Raw genomic sequence first — 26,686 nt, forward strand, 5'->3', positions numbered from 1 at the left:
AGTGTAAACTGATGCCCATACCCTTTGGTATCATCTGTGAAAATTCCATTGTCCTAGGTGGCTTATATCTACAATTACAACGCCAAAAGTAAGCACATGTTCTGAAACCACCTAAAAAACTGTTCTCCTGAAAAGTTGCCATTTTGCAGTTACGCCCTTATGTCTATTGACCGACGATATGTAGCAATGAACAATTACAAAATTTCAGAGCATAATATTACACTTTGCAACTGTAATGGTTTTATTAAAACATGGATTCGTTCAATCATCTACAAGTTCAGCAATGTTAAAGATGTTTTAACCTAACAATTTTAGAAAATAAGGAATACATAAATAGTAAAGAAAATTGCACTCCAATTTGAAATGCTAACTACACCTTGGCAAATGAAAACTTAATGAAGTTTACTTTGTGATTCCTTACGACATCTGAGGAAAATGTCATTTTAAAGTTGCTGCAAAAACTGCATCAGTTATGTTAAATTACAGGAAACGCTCATCCAACAAAATAAGATTACAGAGTTTGGTGTAGAATAACTTCAACAAGCAGAGAGCGCATTCCGCTTCGGTACAAATAAGTCCTAAAGTTGCTCGATTTCCATTCAGGAAAAGCACACATCCAAATTTAAAAGCATTCATTCATTATTCAAAAGGTTTTACTCTTTATTGAGCGAAACTCGATTGAAAATCAGGGAATTGTCAATATAAAACAGTTTTAACAATGATAAATTAATCCACATCCACATGAAAATATACACAAATTCCAAGTATAGACTGGAATAATCGGATTAGAGGCGATGCATCAAGAGAGTCAGTAATACGAGAATAACAGCGAGAAAGCAAAATAATCCGTATCGTCTGCACACAGAAATCCCCAGTGGGCGAGACAATATAAATATTGTACAGTAGAGCTTATATGGAAACACAAGAAGTGACAAAAGGACAAACTGACGCGATGGTATCAGGCTAAGCCTATTACGAGAGGAGGGAAGCGAACGAGTGTTTCCTTTCCTAGCTGGACACCAGCTTTGCTCACTTCAGTTCTCTGATGTGCTTTTGTTAAAAACAACATCTGCTTACAATTCAACATTTCCATATTCTCTTCAGATTCTTTTTCTCAAATCATATATAAAAGAATGTACGTAGAAAGAAAGTTCCATTTGAACTTAACTTTTCCTATAAAGCATTTTTAACTCTTCTCCCTTTGACTTTAGATATACTGTGTTTTAAAAATAAGAATCAACTTCATTAAATTAACAAGTGGATAACTTAAGTTCAGTATGACTATGGTATCATTTTACTATCCAAGCTTAATATTTGCAAACATTTGAAATGAAACATTCAATTAAAGAATTAGTTCAGAAGCTTAAAATTTACTTGCAAATTATTGATTCTTTACAAATCTGCAGGATAGAATTCACATCAACAGGAATAAGCCAACATTTCTACACTTGCAGAACTGTGGAATAAAATATTTTAGGCCCTGCAACAGGTTTTTTTATGTACATGTTGCCAATGAGTCCAGCACACTATAAAACTTATAGTTTGATTGAAACCGTTTATTGGCAGTCCTAATTTATTTGAATTTATTGCAAATAAAATAATCTGATCAATTATCCTACAACTAAACCAACACACCAAAATTAGATTGGATAGACTAAAACTCAAAATTTAAATACTCAGAAATATTCTCAAAGAAATGATTTAGTCACTTTTTAAAGCAGTCTAGAGGAAATACTGACACCTATACCCTAGGTGGAACAAGAATAAATAGTTTGAGTGAAATCAACAAACTATAACTTATCTACTTACTTGGATCTCAAGGGTGGAAAATTCAAAGCCATATCCACAAAATGTGTTTATTTAACAAATAATAAAAGTCAAATGTGTTTAAAACTTCATCCTGTGGGGATACTGACTACTGTGGAGAGCGAACATTGAGCCGAGATATCTGCGGACCAGCTTGGCGTCCTTCATCTTCTTGATGGCTCCCAACACTTGCTTATCAACCTCCTTCTGGTCAGTCTTCCTCTTCTCTGAGGCCTTGTACTTCTCCTTCTTAGCGACAAAGATGTCTCCCTCTTCCTTCTTGGGCTTCTTGTTCTTGATCCTCTTGAAGTAGTCATCATTGATGTCATCGGGGATCTTGAGGTTGGACACATCGACCTTGGTGGAGGTGGCGATCACGTAGATCTTGTTGATCCTGCGGAGAGGACATCCGTTCAGCTTGTAAGGCCCAGTGACCAGGAGAAGTCCGCTACCCAGCTGTTTCAAGAAGACCACTCGCTTGCCTTTATGTACTCCAGCGAGGACGATGCACACAGTACCTTCAGTGAGAGCGGGACGCAGACGCCTCTTGTGGTCCTTGAAGCATTTCTTGGCCGGGTGCCGCCTGATCCTGTCACAAGTTGGGTAGGAAGCTGTCTTTCTGGTCAAGATGACTTTACGAGTGCCTCCGTTCTTCTCACCACCGATGGGCTTTTCAATGAAGTTCTTTTTCTTAGGCTTCTCCTTCTTTGGGTTCTTCTTACCCATGAACTTCCACAGTGCCTTCTTGTGGTACATCTTGGACCTACTGAACCTGTAGACTCCAGTTCCCAAGTCGTAGTTCCTGGGGTTCCCATAGGACTTCTTACCATTAGCCTTGATAGTGCCTGGCTTTGGACGAACGACTTTGCCGTCCTTAGGTTTGACCTTAGTCTCTGGCATTTTATCTGAAACAAAAAAATGAGTTTTAATTATTATTAATTATTTGAATGAGGTTAATGCTATAAAGAAGATTCATATTTATATATATCCCAAGAACAAAACTACCTGCGCAAAAACAAAAAGATCACGTGGTTTGTGCCGGTGGGTGTGGCGTACCCTACAAAGCTGCGCGGCGCGAAAAGGCCCAGGGATGTTTTGTTTCTGGGATGTCTATAGTTAGTAGTAAAAGACTGAAAATGTAAACTTTGGACCAAAGACAATATAACACTTCTCTACTCCGGACATAGGAGCGTATAGCTACTTTGAACTGAGGGTTATGACAGTAATACAATAAAATTATTGCGGCTTCAGAAGAGAGCCTTAAGAATCATGTTCAATGTTAATCGTAGGACCCATTGCAAACCACTTTTTAAGAAACTTAAAGTAATGACTGTTCCCTCTTTGTTTATATTGGATTGCTTAATGTACATTAGAACTAATTTAAAACAGTTTCAAACTAATAGCTCTGTTCATAACTACTTTACTAGGCAAAACAATTATTTAAGAACTGACCAATGTAACTATCAAAGGACAATTAATTCAACTTTTGAGCTGGGTAAAAGAATGTACAATAAATTACCGAACCATGTAAAGCAGCTAGATTTAATTAGATATAAGTCTTATTTGAAGCGACTCCTCCTAGAATTAAGTGTATATAGTGTTGAAGAATTTGTTAAATATTTAGATGTTTATTTGTGTCATAGTTAGTTGTATTGTTTCTTTTTAGAAATGTAATGACGATGCACCAGTTTGATGTTACTTGCTGTAACCCATAAATGTTATGTGCAAATAAATACTTTGACTTTTTTGACTTTGACCCAGTGTGAGGTAGGCCCTACATGCACAAGTAGGTTACCTGTTCTGGTATATGGTCAAAATATTATTAAATTTACAGCAAAAAAGTCATTATATTTAGTATCGCTGCACGATTCTAAGAGTTTTTATTCACACCAAATCGTTAAGTTGTGTCAAAAAAGAGATCCATAAAAAATATTTCCTTTTTAGCGAATTTCATATAACTATTTACAATGAGGCAACAATAAGCTACAATTGATTCATACTTTTAATGCGTGCAATTGTCTACACAATTGAAATTTACAACTTGGTTGACAGCTGATTTTTACTCCCTATGTGTTAAACATTCTTTTTACTCCCTGGAGAGTAAAATGCTACTTTAGACATGCAACGTGTGCATTAAAAACGGTTTTTTTGCTGCAGTATGACGTATAAACTATTTAAAAAATGCAACTGTTGAAATAAAAAAATTCTAAACACTATTCTATTAATAGGTAGAAATGTAAGTAGGTTGAAAATATTCCTTGATTATTAATAAGATACAAACGGCAAAGAGAGACTTAAGCAGAGATTCAATCAGTTTTCTACAGTTACCATTACACATGGCTCAGTGGTCTTGAAAAGGTCCAGGCAGACATGAAATTTGGTTCACACAAAACACACTGAGAGTACTTATCAACGTTTGGGACAGTCGTAAGCTGTATTGGGCCCGAGACTCCTTAACTAAACCCACTGCTTCTACCTTTCCTTTTAGTGTTCATTGAAACATGAAAGCTTATTTGCTTTTAGGGCTGAGTGACAAATGCAGCAATTCAACATTTCCTCTTTACTAACTTGTCTGAAGCGAGAACTACAAACTTGTTTGGTGAGAACCATAAAATTAAAAAATCAATATATATGGAGTCTCAGGTACAAAGAACAATTGACAGCATTTTTGAGAAGCAATGATTTTTTAGGATTTGATCCAAAGTAAAAAAAAGACTTGTGACAATAACAAAACGACATTAACGAATTTCAACATAGACATTTTAAAGAGAAGCTTTTAGGTTGTTGTTTTTGTAAACAGGAAGTTACCATTCTGTTTGGCGAACTAGCGTTAACAGCAAAAAATCAGTTATTGGAGTTAAGTTTAAGTTTTTAATCTATATACTAGCAATGCGCCTGTTTTACAGACGGAGTTCATTAGTCAGTTAAAGCCTTATTATGCTCAGGACAGCTGTTTGTTTGAATATCAAGTGGGCATTTTTTCAGATATGCAGGCCAAACTATAGAAATATATGTCACATCTATTTCTATTTATTTCATGGTATAGGCTACAAATGATATCTGAAGATTAAACAGTAGCTTTATCGATAGATCTTTAAGGCATAGGTCTGAGGTAAAATTAAAAGCTTTCACACTGGTTAATGGAAGTCAAATAAATATTTGCTTGGTCTCGAAGATGATCTGAAATGGTGTTGAAATAATTGTTAAGTATTACAGAAGTACCTATATAAAATGAAGTAGGTATTAAAGACTATTTAATTTTCATAAACAGTTGAGGTACCAGAAAAAAAGGATACAGTAAATAAGACTACAAATAAATTATACTTAAACAACGTAGCCTTGCTTAAGCATAAACAATTCAAGATGGTGTGCTCAAAATTTATTTCACTCAAATTGGTTTAAATATTCCACAGCAAACTAGAACATTTAGAACCCAGAGAGAATATTTTACAAAAAAAACAGATTTAGGCCCGCCGCACATTGGAGCGAGGCGAGGTGCAGGCGAGGCGCGGCTGATTTTGTAATACTCGTGTTTATAAATGGAGCACTGCACATTGAGCAGGTAGCCTCCGCGCAGCACGGCTGCAGCCTCTATAAGGCCTCCGCGGCGTTGTAGTTCGAATACAGTTTTCTTGCACCTCGCTCGCACCTGCGTTAGTTTTATATTGTTTGTGAGTGAAAGATATAGTAATGGAGCATTTAATTCAGATGGCTATGTGTTGCTGAGCATTGCATTCCTTTCCACTAATGCCACTTTCAAATCAAATTATGGATATCATCAAACAGTTGTTTGTTCACACGAAAATATTCTCTAAAATACCGGTCTGGCAGTTCAATAGTTAAAAACATAGCCTACCCTCCATGGCTTAATCTTTTTTCATGTAAATCGCATTTCCAAAAACACACGTCCGAAAATCTTCAAAGATCAAAGCTAGGAAACCTCTGTCCCACCTCGCTTCAATGTGCAGTGATACGAAATAGTCCTCGCTCCTGCCTGCACCTCGCCTCGCTCCAATGTGCGGCCTTAAATACACATGGATATATTTGGTAACGGATTTTTATCCCCCTGGAATTTTACCCCCTGGCCAGATATATAAATTAGTGAGAATGATTAATTATCTTCATTCTGTTTTAATTTAATAGTAAACATTTTATTATTAAGTAGCCTAAATTTATTTGTATCATCAACTAATCAAACAGGTTTTTGATTTTCATTTTGAGATTCTAGTATCAGGATTCGATCTTTGAAGCCAACTGTTGATTAATATGACGTATAAACAAACATCAGAATGGTAATTGATTCGAAGATTTCTTTAACGATTTATTATACAACTGTGGTAAAACAATGTTTTTCGTTTGTATTGTAACAATAACAAAATATGCCTTATTGTTTCTTTACGAAGAAATGTCTACCCAATTATCATTTATATGAGCTACTCAGTTTATTTTACATACTTATTAACCAACAGTTGGCCCCAAACGCAAATCCCGAACATCAAAATTAAACAGCGAATTCTGTTTACTTAGATAAGATTACAAAATAAATAAAGATAGGCGACTAAATAATGAAATGTTTACAATTAATTAAAAACAGAAAAAATAAAATCAATCATTCAATTTGTAAAATCGGCCAGGGGGTAAAATTCCGGGGGGTAAAAATCTGGGGGTAAAAATAAGGCCCGTACATCTTCAGTTGTCTAAACGCTAGTTATATGGACAGGGGTTAAAATTCCGGTTTTTATCGCTAATCTAATTAATTACGCTCTGGCTATTTTCATTAGACTTCCAAATCCGTGGGGTTAAAATTCCACGAACAAACTTTTGGCCACTCAGGTTACTACGTCATAGTGACGTCAGCTTTGCCCAGGGGGTAAAATTCCAGGGGGATAAAATTCCGGCGACCTGATATATTGTTAAACATCACACATTTTCTGAAAACCAAAATACTTTACTGTGTAAAAAACTATTAAGTTTTATATGACTGTACTGTAAGTTAAGTAAAACACAAACAAAACCTAATTGTAATGTAAAATAGTGATGTGTTGGTACCAGAGTTGCCACCTTTGATAATGGAAAAATCGGGACGTCCCCTCCCCCCGGGTTAACATAGGCATATAAACATGGACACAAGGGACCGAAATCGGGATGGGTGGCAATCCTGATGTGGTACCTACAAGTGATTCTTGCTACCACCGGTACAGAGAACAGACGTTGGAATGTCATTACGGATAATTGGATAGACCTTCTTACCAATAGAGAGGCTTATTGGCAAACAGTCCAGTGATGGAAGCGCAATAGTGGTGAGTCGGAACCAAAATTGACTCATTGGAAAGATCGCAGCAACATCCGTGATCACCCACTGCAGTTGTGATTTTTTTACTTGACAGGACGACCATAATAGAAACATCCAGTCCAATACAAAACTAATTCACGGTCTTTTCCCGGTTTTCAAAACTCAAGTTTACAGAACAACTTGAAACATGCAGAATCTCCGGCTTTCCGGTACAATTTATTTTCTTTACAGTTACAAACTATTGTTTTTGAGATTAATTAAATCTGTTATCCTGACATGTCACTAATCCAGCAACTGTCTTAATCTAGCATTCCCTGGCACCATCAAATGTGAAGTCTTCTAAAGAGGTATTTGAACTTTGGTCTCTCCCATCTGATAGTGCTTTGTTTAGTCTAACTTGAGCCATTGTAACAAAATCTTCATTATTTTGGACTAACACTGTCTTTAAGCTTGATTCGAGTTATCTAGACTTTGAGCGCTGTAAGAGCATTGAAGAACATTCTGTGTCTTGCACAGGCTGATAAGTTACTAGACAAAGACTTTGTTTAATCAAGAAAGAAAAACAGGCATGGGTAGCTAATATGTTCCAATCAGTCATCACATTTGCTTCATGAGTCTCAGAAGACCGTCGTGACAAAATCATCCCATTGAAACACCAATTTTGAATTAATTACGAATCTAATTTCTTAGATAATTTTAGTCTCTAGGCAGTCATCAGTAATCAGGCAACATGTAGGCATAGCCTTCAAGTTTCATAAAACTGACAAAGTTATTAAGTTAACTAGCATCAACAAACTGCTTGCTCACAGGAGTTTTTACTCAAGAAAATCATTTGAATCTTAAAGTTTTTACCAAAAAAACGTATGTGTCTAATAAAATACGTGTAGGCCTAGGTAGCCTAAATTAAATTCAAGAGGAGGACATTTTAAAACCTAACGCCTAAATATAATATTTAGGCCTAACTTAAGTGCTTTAAGTGTTATCAGTAATGACGAGTAAATATGTTTAATAAGGAAGACCAGTTTTACCATCAGTCTCATTGTCTTCATGAGCTTCAGAAGAGTGACAAACCCATCACATTGAAATGGTTTTGTAAGTGTTATTAATATGTACAAAAACCCTTTTACTCCGATTAGTTTAAATTTGCATGAGGATAAATTCTTTAACGATCATGGGTCCAGGCTTCATTTAACTACAGTAGTGACTATTCCAAATATATATTTAATAATGGTAGATACTTTTCAATCAGTCATCACATTGTCTTCATGAGTTTCAGAAGACCGTCGTGACAAAATCATCACATTGAAATAGTTGTGTTTGTAATATGTTCATAAACACTTTTTTTTATAACCTTAAATTTAGAAGAATTAAAATTTTTTGAAATCATAGAGTGAAGATCCTTTTAAATAAATACTCTAACGACCGTGGAAACAATATCATGTTAATACAATTACATCTAAATAAATAATTTCAGTAGGGAACATTTAAAAAGAGTTTTAAAATAAAGATTAATGTTTTTCAATCAGTCATCACATTGTCTTCAAAGAGTTTCAGAAGACCGTCGTGACAAAATCATCACATTGAAATAGTTGTGTTTGTAATACGTTCATAAACATTCTTCTTTGATAAGTTTGAATTTATAAGAAGAATCAAAATGTTTTTGAAATCATAGAGTGAAGATATTTAAAGAAATACTTTAACGATCGTGGAAACAATATCACCTTAATGCAATTACATCTAAATACATAATTTAAGTAGGGAACATTTAAAAAGAATTTTAAAATAATGATTAATGTTTTTCAATCAGTCATCACATTGTCTACAAGAATTTCAGAAGACCGTCGTGACAAAATCATCACATTGAAATAGATGTGTTTGTAATATGTTCATAAACAAACATTCTTCTTGGCTCAAATTTAGAGGAGGAATCCAAATGTTTTTGAAATCGTGGAGTGAATTTGAACTTTTTAAAGAAACTCTAATGATGATGGACACAATATTATCTTAATACAAACATAATAATAACTTAAATTCAATAGGAAATATTTCAAATAAATTAAAAAAAGGTTTGTTTTTTAATCAGTCATCACATTGTCTTCATGTGTTTCAGAAGACCGTCGTGACAAAATCATCACATTAAAAATACAAACATAAAAAATATCAGATAAAAAAAGCAGGAACTTACTTTGTTATCCTTACTTGAGATTATGTATAACAAATAAATTCTGGTTGATAATGTCACAAATATTAGACTTTTCAAGTTTAAGACTTTTAGAGTAAAAGTTTTATGGGTAGGCCTACATACAGGGTGATTGGTACTCAGTGTGACAAAATTTTTTTTGTGTAGGTACAAAGTAAATGAAGTGTGATGATGCATATCAAATGTTCCAAGTCTAAAAATTAGCTTTCCAAAAAATTATTTTATGTTTTTCAAAAATAACTAGCTTTAAAACTTAATACAGTGATTTCTCAATTACCTGTATATGGATTTGAGTAGATAATGTAATTTTCGTGTTCTACATTAAATTTTGAACAAGCATAGTAGAAAATGACGGAGGATCAGTTGTAAAAACTCCATTGTAAATAGATTCAAAGATAAAAATTAAGATGTTTGATAAAAAATTAAAAAACAATGGTCTATTGCATTTTTCACACCCTGTATACAGGAAAGTGTCGGAATATGTTAAAAACTGCGCCATTTAATCAGCTTTCCAACCAAAAAGTTTTTGTCACACTGAGTACCAATCACCCTATAGGTACACATACTAAAGGTAGGTAATCAATAAATTACAGCCAAACATCAATAGCTCAAACCTCTGTATCTTGATTCTATATAGCCTATATAAAATCCAATGTATGTTTGTTTGTATGTATGTTTGTTTGTTTGTTTGTCCTTTATGCCCTCCGAAACCGCTCGACAGATTGTGTAATGAAACTTTCAGGCATTATTAAGCATTATCATAGACTAACCAACACAAGTAGACTTCTCATCCCATTGTAAATTTTGAAGCATGTTTTTTGTGTCTAGTTCATGTACGTGACACAAAGGCGCTAGTGTCGATGAAACTTTGTTTCCATTATTTTAGGGTTAATTTCTTGATTTATGCTTTACTGTTTGGTTATATAACTAGGGTACAAGTTATTTTTTATGATTAGATCGTATTATTTGGTTAAACGAGGTTTTAAATGGCTGTAATAACGGGAAACAAATTGTAAACAAAACACGACCTCTACATAAACCGTACATGAACTAACAATAAAATTGTCTTCAGCTGTTCCATAAGGATGAGAAATCTACTAAGGGAGTATGTTTTATCTATGGCATTATTCAATGATGGTTTGTGTGAAGTTTGGTGCAGATCCGTCAAAAGGGCTCCGCCCCAGTGGCTCTGGAGTTTCCCATGTTAACCTTATGAGTACTCATATTTAAATGGAATTAAAGAATTTTAACAGCTGGTTCAACTAAGCCATTTGATTCTGTGATGTTCAATAGCATTAAAAAGTTAACAAGTTTACCAACAGGGTGCAGCACGATTATTTTTTCTGTAATTTATGACAACAGCTAATTTGCAACCAAAAGGTAAGTGAGCGTAGCGAACAAACTTCAACCTGGAGGCGAGTTTGAGTTAGCGTAGCGAACGAGCTAACCTGAAGGCAAGTGAGCGCAGCGAACGAGCTCCAACCTAAAGGTAAGTGAGCGTAGCAAACTAACTTTAACCAGGATCTTGAAAATGAACAAGCATTTGACATAAAACCACATTAGGACAGGACGACGTCTGTCGGGCCAGCTAGTTTTATTATAAAACCTCCCCAAGTAAAAAAAAATACCTTAGATAAAATTACAGTAATACATTTTGGGACTAATCTATTGAGACCTAATTGTTATTTTAACTGCGTCCAACTTGTTTTCAAAGTGACATCTTGAAGTTGATGTTGACCTCTAAAAAGTATTTGACCGGACCTCGCTCTCCAATTTCAATGGAGTACTGTACTGTTCAATTTAGGGTTCCAGAGAAGCATGTCACGACCCATTAAAAGTCATTTGACTGTCGGCTGCTGCCCCACCAGTCTATGGCCCCAGGTACGATACGAGCGGCGCCACTCTGACATCGGGTCCCATTTAACTGTGTGTAAATTTGTTGAGGATGGCCACGATACATCTGAGCCGCGAGCGGTGGTAAGCGATGCCGCTCACGGTTCCAAGTCGAAACAGATTTTCGCAAAAACGCCGCTCAGGTCAGTCATGCTTCAGTTTAGCATATAACGACAAGAGGAACAGCAGCTAACGTGAGATACAAGTTTATATGCGAGTCACAGTCCAGGGAATGTTTGTGGAATGACCATTACGGAGGTTTTAAAAACACTTCAGTCAACAGAAAAGTATGGGACAAAGTAAGAGGACTAGGTTTTTTTAAAAATATAAGTTTTTCTTTAAATACAAACAAATTTCAGAAAGTAACAATAGCTGCAACACGTCTTGCGGGTTAAGTGAATTTTGCCATTTTCAACTGAACTGACTCCTACAACCGGGGAAATTTGATGAGCGTTATAAATGTGCCACTTGTATTGTAGCCACCACCACCACCGCTTAGGCCAACCCTAAGTGCCACTCAGGTTGTCGCTTGCATTGTATCCGAGGCCTATTAGTACCTTGCCTGCTAATCACACTTTACTATTGCTGAATCACAATTCTTGTGCATTCATTAGTGGCATTATGTGACAATGAGTGTCAAAATTAAAGTTAAAACATAATGAGGCGTCATTTGTTTAGGCCTATTGAAATGTTGAGGTACTGAAGCATTTAAAAGACTGGAGGCAATGGGTTACAAAGTGGCCAAAAAAACAATAGGCCTAACTTACACGAACCTTTTGCCTAGGGGACAAAATCGCAAACAACTTTATTATAACCCTTCACTTGATTATGAATAGGCCTAGCCTAATGAAGGATGGTGGAGTTGAATCTTTCGAGTGCTGTGAACTTGAGACTAAATTTAATAACTACAAGTCTTTTAAAGTTGGAATTCCTGAAAAACATTGGGAGGAGGTGTTCTGCGCCGAGTTCTGGCCTAAGGGTACCCTAATTAAAGAGTACACTGCAATGAAGAGGACAACCAATACAAGGGTTTTTTTAGGGAGACAACACCAAAACACAACAGCTCGGTAAATAAGTGTTTAATTAAAATACTCCAACAGAACATGCAGTGTCTGACCAATAAGTTAAATGAAATGGACATTCTTCTGTCTTCTTCGGACTTTAACGTTCTTTGTTTAAGTGAACACTGGCTAACAGGTGAGCAAGTCGATTTTGCGACAATTGATGGTTTCTCTTTGTTGTCTACCTACTGCCGAGTTGAACGTATCCATGGCGGTACCTGTATATACATTGCCAATAACTTAAAACATTACTTCTCAAATCTGGATATATCACCCTTCTGTGCGGAGCTGCATTTTGAGGCGTCGGCTGTAACTTCGTCGGAGTTGAAAATTATCGTCGTATCCATCTATCGTTCACCTGAAGGACTCTTTTCTCAGTTCCAGGACAGTTTAGAGGACATGCTACAGTTTTTGATTACATCTAGCCCTGGATATGCGCTTATTGTGGCTGGAGATTTTAATGTGAACTTTGGATCAGGAGACATAAATGACAGAGTCTTACAAGATTCATTCCGCTCATTTAACCTTTACTGCACCAATTTTGAACCTACTAGGGAGACAAATTGCTTGGACAATATTGTTGTGAATCTACCAAAGGAAGATTACAGAGTGTCAGTCAGAAATTTTTTTATCTCTGACCATCTGTCAGTGTGTCTGAACTTTTCAATCTTGAATCATAGTGTTTCATCTATAGGCCCTGTTTATAGAAGATGTTTTAACACCGCTAATAAAGAGAAATTTGTGTCGGCAGTTCTTTCATCGGATTGGTCTTCACTAGTAAGTCCTGATGCTCAAAATGGATCACAGCAGGTATTCAGACTATTTAACCACCTTCATGTGCTGACAGAAGAGTGTTTCCCTCTCAAAATAGTTCGTCTGAAGTGTTCAAATAGGAATACTGGCAAGTCAAAGTGGTTTTCAGATGAGCTGTTTGTTATGAGAGAAAATGTTGTAATGCTATTTGACAGATATAAAATATCCAATCTTGCTACTGACAGAAGGGCTTACATTTCCTGTAAGAGGGTTTATAAAAAAGCTCTTGAAACTGCTAAACTCAACCACAATGTTCAACTCATCGAGTCTTCGAGCAACAAGTGCAAGGCAGCGTGGTCACTCATCAGAGGAAGCGTTCGTAAACCAGATACCAGCCCCTCCCATAGTATTTCTCCGGATGACTTCAACAACTTCTTCATCTCTTCAGTGGAACGGACGGCGACCTCGGTGTCGGCATCAGCAGCAGCATCCAGCAGACTCGTGGGGAATAGGCCTGCCCCTCTAGCTTCATTTGTGTTCAGTGAAGTTTCATGTGATGATGTCTTCCATGTGGTGCAAAGGATGAAACCTTCTACGAGTGTCGATGCTTATGGTATGTCATCTCACCTACTTAAGATAATATTAGCACATATCCTGTTACCACTCACTGATTGTATCAACTACTGTCTGCTTTCTGGCATCTTTCCTCCAAATTTAAAGCTTTCAAAAGTTGTCCCCGTTTATAAGAAGGGCCCGAGGGACAGTCCTGGTAGTTACCGCCCTATATCTCTGGTTTCTGTTGTGGGAAAAGTGCTTGAGTCAGTTGTCAAAGTGCAATTAATGAATTATTTAGAATCGTTTGGGTTACTTTCAAATTGGCAATTTGGGTTTAGAGCCGGCAGATGCGCCACGGATGCCGTTAGGTGTCTAGTACAGTCTGTCTTAAACTCATTTGAAGGAGGAGCCCTTACTCAGGCGACCTTAGTTGACTTGAGTAAGGCATTTGATTGTGTTCCACACTCCTTACTCTTCAACAAGCTTGACTACTACGGTATTCGTGGCGCAGAGCTGGAATTTTTCAGGTCATATATGTCAGAGCGCAGACAGTTCGTTGAGATTGGAGGGATAAAGTCCTCTGTGAGGAATGTCACCTCAGGAGTTCCTCAGGGCTCGGTCCTGGGACCTGTGCTCTTCCTAATAATGATAAATGATCTGGACGATAACTTGAGCTGTAGATCCCTGATGTATGCTGATGATTCAACTTTCATAACTAGTCATTGTAGTATAAAGGAACTCACTCAATTATCTTCATTAGTTTTGAATGACGCAAAGCACTGGTTTAATGTAAATGGGTTTAACATGAACTCAGACAAAACACAGTCAATTGTTTTTAGGCTAGGTGCAATTCCCGACAATGAGAAACCAATGTCTGTAAGCGTCAACCTTTTAGGTATAGATCTAGATTGTGGTTTAACTTGGGAGAATCACATAAAAAGTGTCAGTCGTAAGTTGTCCAGAGTATTGTTTCTGATTAGGAGGCTAAGAGATTTTGTACCACCGCAGTATGTAAGATGTGCCTATTTTGCATTTTTTCAAAGCCATTTGCTGTATGGAATATTGCTGTGGGGAAATTCAACTCATATTAATAGTGTATTAAAGATTCAGAAGAAGGCAATTAGGCTTTTAACTAACTCTAGGCGGCACGCACATTGTAAACCTCTTTTTAGGTCAAAACAAATCCTTACAGTTGTAAATCTGTACATACTTGAATGTGTAATGTTTGTAACGAGCAACCCAAATCTGTTTGCACAAAGAGGTGTTTTTCATACTCATCAGACAAGAGGCAGGATGGCACTTGATAGGCCCTATACTAGATTAGCAACTGTTCAGAGGAGTTTCTGCAGTGTATCTATTAAAATTGTAAACGCCCTTCCTAACACCTGGCTAGGCCTATCAAGCAAACAAATCAAACATAAGTTGTTAGAATGGCTTATGGACCATCCCTGTTATGACTTAAATGAGTTTTTTGTAGAAAGTGCCAACATGATATTCTAGTCATTATATTTATTCTGACTGTCATTATATTTATTTAGTATTAATCTTATAACTCTATGCATGTTTTTTTTCTATCTATTTAACTGTACAGCTATTTATTTATTGTAGCGTCTGTGATATGCAAGCCTTTCTATTTTGTATGCTAAAATGTGACTGTGATAATGTATCGCTATTGTTTTATATATGTGTCTCTGACGAGGTCTATTGTAATCAATGATTATTTAATGACCAATAAAGTACTTGATTACTTGAATGTTTATGGTTAAAATATAATAACTTACGAGGTGTTAGCCCGCCCTCACGGGAATCGAGTAGTGAGATAAAACTGTGTACAATTCAGAACATCTAGTTTACACGTATAAATACAAATATTTTCTTGCAGTTTTAATGTGAAATATCATCTTGTAAACAAATGTTACGTGACCAAATATGTTTTTATCCTATCATAGGCCAGAACAGCATTGTTTCATAATACGATATACATTTTCAATCCGATAATTTTACAATAAAACAGCAATTGTGATGATGTGAAAAGCGTTGAAGAGAGATTTGCGGCCGATTCGCAAACTAATTATTAGTAGCCTACAGTAGAGAGAGTAATAGCATACATAAAATATAGTTCCTTAGTAGATTTCCCATCCTTATGGAACAGCTGAAGCCAATTTTATTGCTATAGGTCGGCCGGTTATAAAACGACCTGCGCAAAATTTTTAGCGCATGTACGGGAGGTAACAGCGAGGGAGGATATGTTCTCCCACTCCGCCAATGGCTGTTTTCACACTGCACGATACGACACCGGCACAATATCGACACGGCGCCGCCCCGGTGTCGTGGGAGTTGGAATCCTGTGTTACAAAATGGAAGTGCTAACACAATGATTGATAGCCTATAATAACATTTCATGATGCTCAAATATTGATGCGATTTAGGCTAAGATACAATTTTTTTTGCAGGACCTATTTTTCTCATGTTATGAAGAACATAATTGTTTACATTTTGATCAGCTGTACAATTTAATTTATTAGCTGTGTTCGGGAAGGTAGGGGGTGGGGCGGCAGGGGAGTGGGGGAAGAGCCATTGTCTCACTCCCACAGCTCGGTATCTCTCTCTCGCACCAATGCTACGAGGAGGACGCTTTCTAGCCGGCCGACCTATGGTTCTGTCCGGTTTTCTGTAGATGTCGTGTTTTGTTTACAATTTGTTTTTATTACCTATCTTAGAGTTAGTATCTCATGATTTGTGTCTCACTGTTTGGTTGTATAGCTAGTGGTCGAGTTATTGTTTATGATTAGATAGTTAAGGTTTTAAATTACTGAAATAACAAGAAACCAATTGTAAACAAAACTCGACATCTACAGAAAACCGGACAGAACTAACAATACAATTGGCTTCAGCTGTTCCATAAGGATGGGAAATCTACTAAGGGACTATGTCTTATCTATGGTAATAGTCAATTGAGAAGTCCTAGTCAACGAAACCACCTTCCATCGCATACCTGCCTCTTCCATCATTATTATCACAATACAATTACTCATACTATAACACAATTTCCAGTAGGTCTGAATAGAAACTACCTAAAATAAATCGATAACATCCAATCAAATAGACAGTACACATTTAATATAAAACTTTGGTGTCCTAACATCACTAAACGAATCGTCCACACCTATCCTTTATATAAACCACTGCATCAATTGCTAAGTATAATCAAGAAGAAAAGTAAAAACAATAACATAGTTTGTTTTGAAAAAGCTGTTGGGTTAAAATAACACTCATTTGAAAAAAAGAACTGGTCGCATGTCGAAGGAATTTTAAAAGTAAACACGCTAGTAAAGTAATTGTCTATGTTTATTATCCACACCGTTATCAGTTCTAATATCCTTCATAATTAACCACCCTCATTGAATCAATATACATCGTAATTTCCCATATTAAGTTAATTTAGCCTATTTGAACTATAATATGTTTATAGTTGAAATAAAAGTTATATTTTGCATTAAATCAGCGCCCCCATACGTAACCATAACTGAACACACGCCAAACAACCTCTTTTTAGATTTCATAAAAGGATGGTTTGTCTAATTGCAGTACTGTATCCTAGGTCAATGATGACGTTGTGTTCAATCTATGTCATCCATCTGTTTATCTTTGTATAAAACCCGGCTGAGGTTGTGGTGGTATTTTAAAATCGTGATTCCTCATGATTCTTGACCTCCTTTTTTATGACATCAATATTTCCGTGCCTTATCCAAACAAAGTTTAAGCAGAAACATTAATTGCAAACAAAAAGCTACCAAGACGATTTAAAACATGTAAACATTGTTCTTTTATTAAGTTAAGTATTTAAAAAACTTAGGGCAAGGGAACTTAGGTAAGTACCTACCTAGCATCTCTAAGGTGTGCAGGGAATTTTAGTGGGAGTGACTATAACATATTATGGTCATATTCTTTTGAAAAACTAAGTTATTATAAAGTCTTTGATTAGGGATTAGCATCCGATCAATGTTTGCGAAACATCTCATGTTTTTCATCGATGTTTAATGTTTTTGGCATCGATGTTTTCCAGTAAGTTACTGGAGAGTACAAAAAGCAGACGAAAAGCTGAAAAAATGGTACCAGTAGGGTACTTTCCAGTTAAAGGGAACATTCATTAATATCATCGATCATTTTCTCGATATATCGATATTTTTGTTTTCCTTTAATGTACAAATTGACAACTGATCTTGTTTAGGCTAAAATATAGTCTACTAAGTTATGGATTAAGAAATTAAACTGTTCTAACCTAACATTTAGTAACCAACCAATCCGTTTCATAACAGAAAAGGCAAGTGGAGAATATTAAATGGAATTTTTAAATGTAACAGCAAGTTTGGTTAGTTTTGTTAGGTTAGTTTCTCTAAGAACAGTTTCTTAATTTAAATATTAAAAAAAATGATCGTTTGTTGATACTGAACAATATCTATTTATCTTAGTTGTCAGCTGATATGTTACAATTCATTAATATCGATATATCGAGAAAAAAATCATTGATAATGAATGTTCCCTTTAACAGGAAAGTACAAAAAAATCAATGTTTTCACAACGATGTCGGTACATCCATGCTTAACGTTGATGAAACCATTAATGGTGAACATCGATGGATGACTTATCGATGCTCATCTCTATGGTGGATGGTGGAGATAATGCAGTAGACCTCCTCTTAACCGACCCTAATGGGACCGGATCTAGGTCGGATAACTTAAAAGGTCGGTTAAAACGGGCAATCCCTAAATTCATAACCTTATGAAGTGCTATTCATTTGGAATAATATTGGCCTAATAATTATTTTGAAGTCATACTTGCATTATTTATAAAATAAACTAGCCTACCTACTCTTATCTCCTTTTTCGTATTGGTAGAAAAGTCACAAATAAACACAAAACATGGTTAAGTCAAATGGGCCTACTTTCAGTGGAATATATTATAATAGGACTACTAGGCAAGAGTCAATACAAATTCCCTGGTATTTTAATAACATTACATCCTACTGTAATGTATTAGCCTAATAAGCTTTTAAAATCCATTGTAATACAGTACAGAGCCTTTTGTTGAAATTAAAGATACTAGCAACCATTTTGTTACAAGACAGGGTGTTTATTTAAATAGCCTCTCACTGGAGGCTCGAGGCAGACAAACTATCTTGACCTTGGAGTTGTTAACGCCCCTTCCCTGCCCTCCCTACAAGCTGCGTTATTTGTTTACTCCAGCGATAAGATAATCAGGTCTCAAAATCACAATGCACTTTATGATGTTATAAATTTGCCGCACAGATAACAAATCGGATCAGATGTGCTCGCGCTACAACGATGATGACAAAATGACAATAGGCTATATTTTTTGTGACCAATAGCCTACAAAATGACTTATTCTTAGTCATATCCTGTGGAGATAAGCGTAGCCTATAGTTCAGTTCTCATCGCCCAGCAAGGGAGCGGGGGAAATGCCGAGATTTCTAGAAAGCGGCAGTTAAACCGAACTGCTCTCAAAGCAAGGTCGAGTAAAACAAACTGTATTATTTTACGACCAAGGCGGATAATCTGATCAGTTAATACGAGGTCGGTTAAGAGGGGGTCTACTGTAGCCTAAATTAAACAGACTGAGCTAAACTGAGGCCTGTAACTTAAGTCCTTATAAAAACGACAATCAAAAACCAAGGGGAAACGGCCTTTCACAAAGCCCTGAAATTGAAAACCTTGTTGAGGGAGAAACCATACTACAGCCTACAAGACTATTTTAATGATAAACTTTAAATTAATAAGCCTGCGGCAAAATCATCCACAGCCAAAGTACTTTTAACATAGTTCATATTTTTCAAACTAGGCCTATGGAAGTTTTTGTGTATATAGGCCTAGTGTAAATAGAAAATTGACGCAACCTATCCGGCTCTGCTGGTCACGGTCAAGGAGGTAGGCCTAGGCTAATTAATTATAGTCCTAAGTTAAACTAATGCAATTCATTGATATTGTTGTGCGAATTTTCGGAAGAACAAGTCTGGAAATGTGGGCTTACAAAGTTAAGACAGCCTTTACCGTCTACCTACAGTATGGTAGGCCTACATAGCAACCTAGACCTAGCCTGTCAAGAAGATCCTTTTTGAATTAGGAATTGATCTTGCTACCTCACACTCTCCCGAATTTCTATCTCTATCGTAAATCATAGCTAACTTAACACCAAATAAAAGTGTCAGTTTAATTAAATAATGAGAATTCTTGTGACCATATTATAGGCACACGCATTCGGAACCAAAAAGTCAAGTTACTAGGTTAGGCAACGGGGCATTCTTCGAGGACCGAACTGAGGGAGAAATATCAACATACCATCAATAAATTACTTAAATACAAATGATAAGGGTTAAAAGTTTACCTTTATATAAACTGCTGAAGAATTGATATTGGGTTTCCTACTCTCCGTTGTAGAAAACTCCAACCTAAATACACGAAAACGTGAGAAAAGAAAGACCGGAGTAGACAGACGGAAGTTGTAAGCAAAAGCAAAAGCTTCTTGCAGCGCCACCTTGATACAGAAAAATCAATGTACAGAGTAGGAGTGCTATATGTATGTCAATGCTTATTGTGAAATGCGTATTGCAGTTATACTCGTGCTTTGAGTTTGCAATGGGATAGGACAAGGTTTAAGTAAATTTGGTTCTTTTAATTTACGGTATGCTATAGTCATTCTTTTTGTCTATGGTATAACATCTACCATAGACATAATGTTCTACCACTGCCCCCAAACAATAAAAAGTGAAACTCTAATTTTTCACAGCTTTTTTTGCTAGTTGGTTCAAATTATATGTTGTCATAAAAATGCAAAAAATAATAGTGCTGCACCCTGTTGGTAAACCTTATAATCTTTTAATGCTAGGGGTATTTAATGTCATAGAACCAAATTATGTAGTTGAAACATGACAAAATGCTTTTATTCCTTTTAAATAGGACTCGTAAGGTTAACATGGGAAAAACTCCAGAGCCACTGGGGTGGAGCCCGAAAGGATTTTTGAGATAAGAATGCGTCTAAATGTTAATCGGGAATGTGAGCTATCATCACAACAAATTTCAGCCCAATCCGACCTGCATTTTTCGTGTTTACGTGTCACAAACGTCCCCATCCATACATGCAAACTTTCTCATTTTTATTATATTAGTAGGATTATACCAGGGAAACTTTAATAATTATTGACAATTGTCATTGCAAATCGTTTAACAAAATTCATTGTAGTCCATACACTTGTGGTGAACGATAGGACTAATTCCCTAAAACTTGGGAAAGTTCGGGTTGGACAATTTTTTGTACGTTGTGAAAAGTATGGAAGATCGGCTCGGCAGACGACGGACGCTTTCAGCCAAGCCATACGGCAGTGTCATTGTCAGATGCTTTCAGGCTGGCGTTCGACGTTCGTGTTATTCTTGTTATTTATAATATTGCCGAAGAAGAATGTGGCCGAACACCAGCCTGAGACACTGCTGTATATAGTTGAAAGCCTCCGTCGCCTGCCGGTCTTCCATACTTTTCACAACGTAAAAAAAAATAGTCTAACTCGAACGATCCTAAGTTTTAGCTTAGCTTAGACTTTGTAATTAGTCCTATCGTTCGCCACAAGTGTAACTACAATGAATTTGGTTGAGGTTTGAACGATTTGCAATAACAATTAATTATTAAAGTTCCCCTGGTAAAATATTTGAGGGGGGGCGTCACGGGCGGCACATCTATCCGGCTCCAAATCTGACCACCACTGTAAGGTTAATCGGTTAATCAGGAGTTACTAATCTAATCTCACAACCCAACCTGGTTCCGAGCTGGTTCCGGGTTCCGAGGCAGTTTTATGTGAGGTAGGCGAGCTGGGTTCCCCCTCCACAACACTAAACATATTATATACTCTCATTCTCTTCCTTCCACAGCACCAAACAGCCAACTCTCTTTTTCTTTTGCTCCCGGCAACCCTAGGCATCTCTTCGTCATGACTCCTTTGGTTATGCTATGCGATTATAATGAGCGGTGGATCCAGAGTTATCTTCCCGATTTCACCAGTTTGCCTTACGAATCTCACTCCTTCCAATTGTTTTATGTAAATAAATGGCAGAAATGTATTTTCTATCTAGATATAATATAGTTATTGAATAGAGAATATGATAACATGTGCTGATCTGTAAGATATTTTTGGCCAACTCTCGCATTTAAATGTAGTTTACTCCTAGGCTAGGTCTAAGAGGAGTCGCCTTGAAACATGTTGTAAAAAGATTGTTTTTAAGTACTTGTTTATGTATTTTTACATGCTGTAAAACCTATACTGATCATGACTCCTTAAAGATTTGTTATCAAACGTAAGTAGTAACAGGTAAAATTAATTTAATAAAAAATAACCTTTATTGAAGTATTAAAACAGTTAACATAAGATAAATTTAAATATGAACGACATAGCCTACACCACATTAATAATGTAATAAGTAATATATGATATAATTATATAATATATATATATAATTATATATATAATATATAATTATATAAATGAAAAAAAAAACATTATTTACATTTCTTCTACTTGGTTGTGTTTTTTGACTTTCCTAAGTTTCCATTGTTTGAAAATCGGCTCTTTCAATGATTGCTCAAGAAATGTAGCACAGTGTTAATTCAGTTTTATTTTTAGTATATCAAATTGTCCAGGATTTCTTGTTTTTTTCCATTGCAATAATTACACCAACCCAAATATCGTCTACAGATGCAATACGCCAATAGTATATTTCATTACTAGGACCGAAAGTGGCATTTTCCGGCGCGTGCTCAAGTTTTTGTGTGAGGCGAAGCGGAACACAGGGAACTCCAATTTCACGTGCGAGGCGAAGCCGAGTACGTGAGAACTATTTTCACGTACGAGGCGAAGCCGAGGACGGGAATAATGGAGCAAGTGCCGGGTAATAACTTTCGGTACGAGTTATGAACGATACTTTTCATCATGACGCAAAAATACACAAACACAGATAAGCAGACCTCAGTAATATTACAATAATTATTTATCAAACAATTTGTTTAAACATAAAAATAAAATACAATTTGTTTAAACATAAAAATAATCTTCTAAAAGTAAACCTAAGTATATTTTCGTTTAATTTTTCAAATATAAAAATAAAATAAAATATTCTAAAGGAAACCTTTGTATATCTCTCAATACTTCAAACATCAAAATAAAAGAATAAAACAACTTTGAACAATACATACAGCTGATTCAAATCATTAAATAAACCGTAACAAAACACTAGCGCGCGTAGTGAATAAATGGAGAACTAATTGAGAGCGAGGGAAAGTAAATTTAGAGCGAGGGGAAATCAGCTGATCGATTTTCCCTCGCCCTAAATGAGAGCTTGGGAAACAACTACTTTCATAGATGTCAGCTGTTATCGAAAATAGTTACTTTCGGCGAGGAGTGATGAAAAGAATATTGTCTACGTGCAACACGCCTACGTAATATCTCCAAGAAGTGGTAAAAAAGGCAGTAACCAACCCATACAATAGATATAAGTTAACTCCATAAGAAATAATTTTAAGAGTTACTGTGATATTAGGATTTTCCACTGATTTGGTAAAAGAACATTATATTGCAAAACATAGCACGATTCAGAAGAAAATCGATTTTAAAATCAAAATCAGCAAAAACCATTGCAAATACTTCATTTTCACAAATTTAGTAAATCACAATTTAAATATTAACAGCTGTTTCATTAAAAAGTAGTGTAAATGTATGCATACGGTCGTGGTGTAAACAAATCTGAAGAGGGGACCTTAAAGGCCTCTGTGGCAGAGCCCCAAGGTAATTCACCTTGTTTCTCTTTTGATGGCTCATCTACAGACTAAGACCTTTCTTTAGAGACCCCTACCAATGTTTCTACGCCCAGCCGTTCTCTGAAATTAGCTGTGAGAAAAACCCGTTTTTCCTCCATAAGAATAACATGGGATGGGAATTTAAAGGCCACTGGGGCAGAGCCCAAAGGGAATTTACCACATTTCTCTTTTGATGGCTCAACTTCAGACCAAGACCTTTCTTTAGAGACCCCTACCGAGTTTCTACGCCCAGCCGTTCTCTCAAATTAGCTGTCACAAAGAAAAACAGTTTCAAATTAATATATAGATTCACTAGCTGTAACCCGCGGGCTTTGCCCCGTTTAACTTCTTAATTTTCAAGATTATCTCGTTCGCATGGCTCAATCACGTCCTGGTTGAAGTTTGTTCGCTACGCTCACTCACCTTTAGGTTGGAGCTCGTTCGCTACGCTCACTCACTTTTAGGTTGGAGCTCGTTCGCTGCGCTCACTTGCCTTCAGGTTAGCTCGTTCGCTACGCTAACTCGCCTCCAGGTTGAAGTTCGTTCGCTACGCTCACTCACCTTTTGGTTGCAAATTAGCTGTTGTCATAAATGTGAAAGAAATAATAGTGCTGCACCCTGTTGGTAATCCTTGTAACTTTAATGCTATTGAACATCATAGAACAGAACCAACTTGTTTAATTGAAACAGCTGTTAAGATTCAATAATTCCATTTCTCATAAGGTTAACATTGGAAACTCCGGAGCCACTGGGGCGGAGTCCGAAAGGATTTTTGAAATAAGAATATGCCTATAAGTTAATCGGGAATGTGAGCTATCATCATGCCAAATTTCAGCCCAATCCGACCAGTATTTTTCGCGTTCACTTGTCACAAACATACATCCATACATCCATACATCCATACATCCAAACTTTCTCATTTATAATATTAGTAGGATTAGTAGGATTTTGGAAAACCATATGTTTTATTTGTTGTTTGTTTACATACAATAAAATAAAAATACTTTAGCCTATACTTTTAATTGGCAGATTTTATTTTGAATGGGCAGCATTGATCTCTAATGGACAGCTAGATAACCTCTAGAGATCGATGGATAACTTTCAGTATCCAATAGTCAACGATTTAACTGAGATCCGATGAGAAATGTTTTGCTAATGAAAACTAAATTTTAAGATCCTTTAATACCGATTTTACCTATATACTCTATTTCAATGTAAATGATGTTGAATTAAATTAACACAATGTTACAAGTTTTTAATGCTTTATAACAAGGTTTTAAGTAGCCCAGTGTCTCTGATGAAAGAAAACAGCAATACAACCAAGGTAAGTCTGTTTAGTTATTTATAGGCCAATTTCATGATGACACATTGTTAGAAGGTAGCCTACCTATAAGTACTTCATTGTTTTAAAGCTAATGTGCCTAACATAAAAAATATATTTTCTTATATTTTATTGAAGAATTAAACAAAATAATGAAGTATACTACATTACTGCTTTTGGTTGATCAATGGCACAAAATTCTATGAAGTAGCATGAAAAAGAATTTCTCATACATGTTTCAGTTCCTGTATGTCAAATATTACAAATCAACCTATTAAAAACACTTTTATCAATTTAACGCGTGTTTCCATTGAAGCTGTATCCTTTTCACGACAGCTTAACCTCAGCAAGTTTAGCTTATTCAAGTGGCAGATATTATGTTATAAAATTCCTTATTTATAAGGAAAATACTAATGTGCTGTTTTATATTATGTTTCAGATTGTTTGGGAGGAGACGTACAAATTGCAAGCCATGTTAGCTACTTTTTAGCAACGGTTCAAAAATCTTCGAAGGACTCTTGACACACACACAAACTACACCAAGGTGGTCCAAAGGACATTTTGCCGGTGTCCTCTTAGAGTCTTTTATAGGACTCATTGGAGACTTGTAACGTGTCGGTCCTGTCCCATGCGGTTACTTAATCTGACAACGCCTAAACGTTTTCAATGCAATCATCTCATATCAATCTTATGACCTAGTTACTCTATGAATATTCTCTGATTTTCTTCACATGTTATTTTGCAACTCGCTTGTCTTGACCCGTAGTCTTCAGACCGCCTTGCAACCTCCCTGTATCCCTCCCTGTGACATCTGTCACCGTGACAAACTACACATAGTTGGGCGAAGGAGTAACTCGCTTACGAGCCTGGTCAACATACTTCAAGACCCATTACACCTCAGAATAGTAGTTTGTTCACTCCTTGTGGACCAGAAATGTTCTAGGTGTCAGACGAGGCGACTCACACAGTTCACACTCCTCTTTAACAAAATATTTATTTCTACATGGCTGCAGATAAAGGGCTTATCACTCTCAATTGAGTTAGAAGTATGAAAAGGAAAATTTGGACACAACCCTACAACAGGTAACTTTCCATGTTTATTTTTGTAGAGTTGGTGTTTATGAATGTTACATTTCTAGGCAGAAATAAAAATATTAAAAAAAGAGAACTTTACAGATAATCTATCAATATAAATCTCTAAAATGTCTTTCTACATCCTACATCTCACTGTAGTGAAAATCTATGAAATGTTTTTCTACATCTCACTGTAGTGTAATTAAAATACAGCCATCAATAGTAAATGGTTGAAACCATAAGCAATGTTTTTTCTTATGAAATAATTATTTATTGTGTTCCTATAGACAAGTAAAATTGAACTTGGCAATAAGAATGATATCAATAGCAAAATAACCCTAGGGAATGACTAGTCCCTACAATAAAAGCTTTAATACTAATTGATATAACATAATTCTCACTTAAACGTGTTTTTTCTTCTAGACAAGCAACAAGAATCATCTTTCAACTCCTTTGCAACTTCTGAGCAAACTGTCAGAGAACAACTCGTCCAGTTCAGCTCCATAGGATTCCAAATTAAATCAGGTAAACACTCTGCACAAAAATACCTGTATCAGTCTCTTATTTCTTTCTGTGGGGATGGGTAAGTGTTAACATTTCTAATATTTAGTTAACTAGCATAAAAACTTGTAACCTTGTGATTCATCTTAAAGAATATATTTTATGATCTTAATAATGAATATTAATATTACCTTCCTATTAGTGAAAGGTGCTGAGCTAAAACTCAACAAAATTTTAGTTTGTTAATTGTACTGGAAGATATATTACAGAACTAACGTTGTATGTATTGATTGGTTATACCACTTCTTTTCTCTTATAACAATTAAATTTAATGCAGAAACGAATTAATACTTTAATACTTTCTTATGAAACGG

General features: G+C 35.9%; 1 protein-coding gene across 1 annotated transcript; it reads right to left on the reverse strand.

Moving 5' to 3' along the window:
• Positions 1 to 1,842: 1,842 nt before the first annotated feature.
• Positions 1,843 to 20,093, reverse strand: LOC128999570 (60S ribosomal protein L6). Its single transcript, XM_054426143.1, has 2 exons — positions 19,964 to 20,093; positions 1,843 to 2,711 (listed from the first exon to the last, which is right to left on the reverse strand). Exon 2 carries the CDS (start codon positions 2,704 to 2,706, stop codon positions 1,888 to 1,890), a length of 819 nt encoding a protein of 272 aa, XP_054282118.1. The 5' UTR covers positions 2,707 to 2,711; positions 19,964 to 20,093; the 3' UTR covers positions 1,843 to 1,887.
• Between the last annotated feature and the right edge of the window lie 6,593 nt (positions 20,094 to 26,686).

The sequence above is a fragment of the Macrosteles quadrilineatus genome, unplaced genomic scaffold (assembly GCF_028750875.1).
Source record: "Macrosteles quadrilineatus isolate MER2022 unplaced genomic scaffold, UCM_ALF_1.0 Scaffold_8__2_contigs__length_117827958, whole genome shotgun sequence".
In the NCBI taxonomy this organism is placed as follows: Eukaryota; Metazoa; Arthropoda; class Insecta; order Hemiptera; family Cicadellidae; genus Macrosteles; species Macrosteles quadrilineatus.

Bases quoted from the DNA above. Each gene is read 5' to 3' on its own strand.
- LOC128999570 (XM_054426143.1), bottom strand. From the start codon at position 2,706: ATGCCAGAGACTAAGGTCAAACCTAAGGACGGCAAAGTCGTTCGTCCA.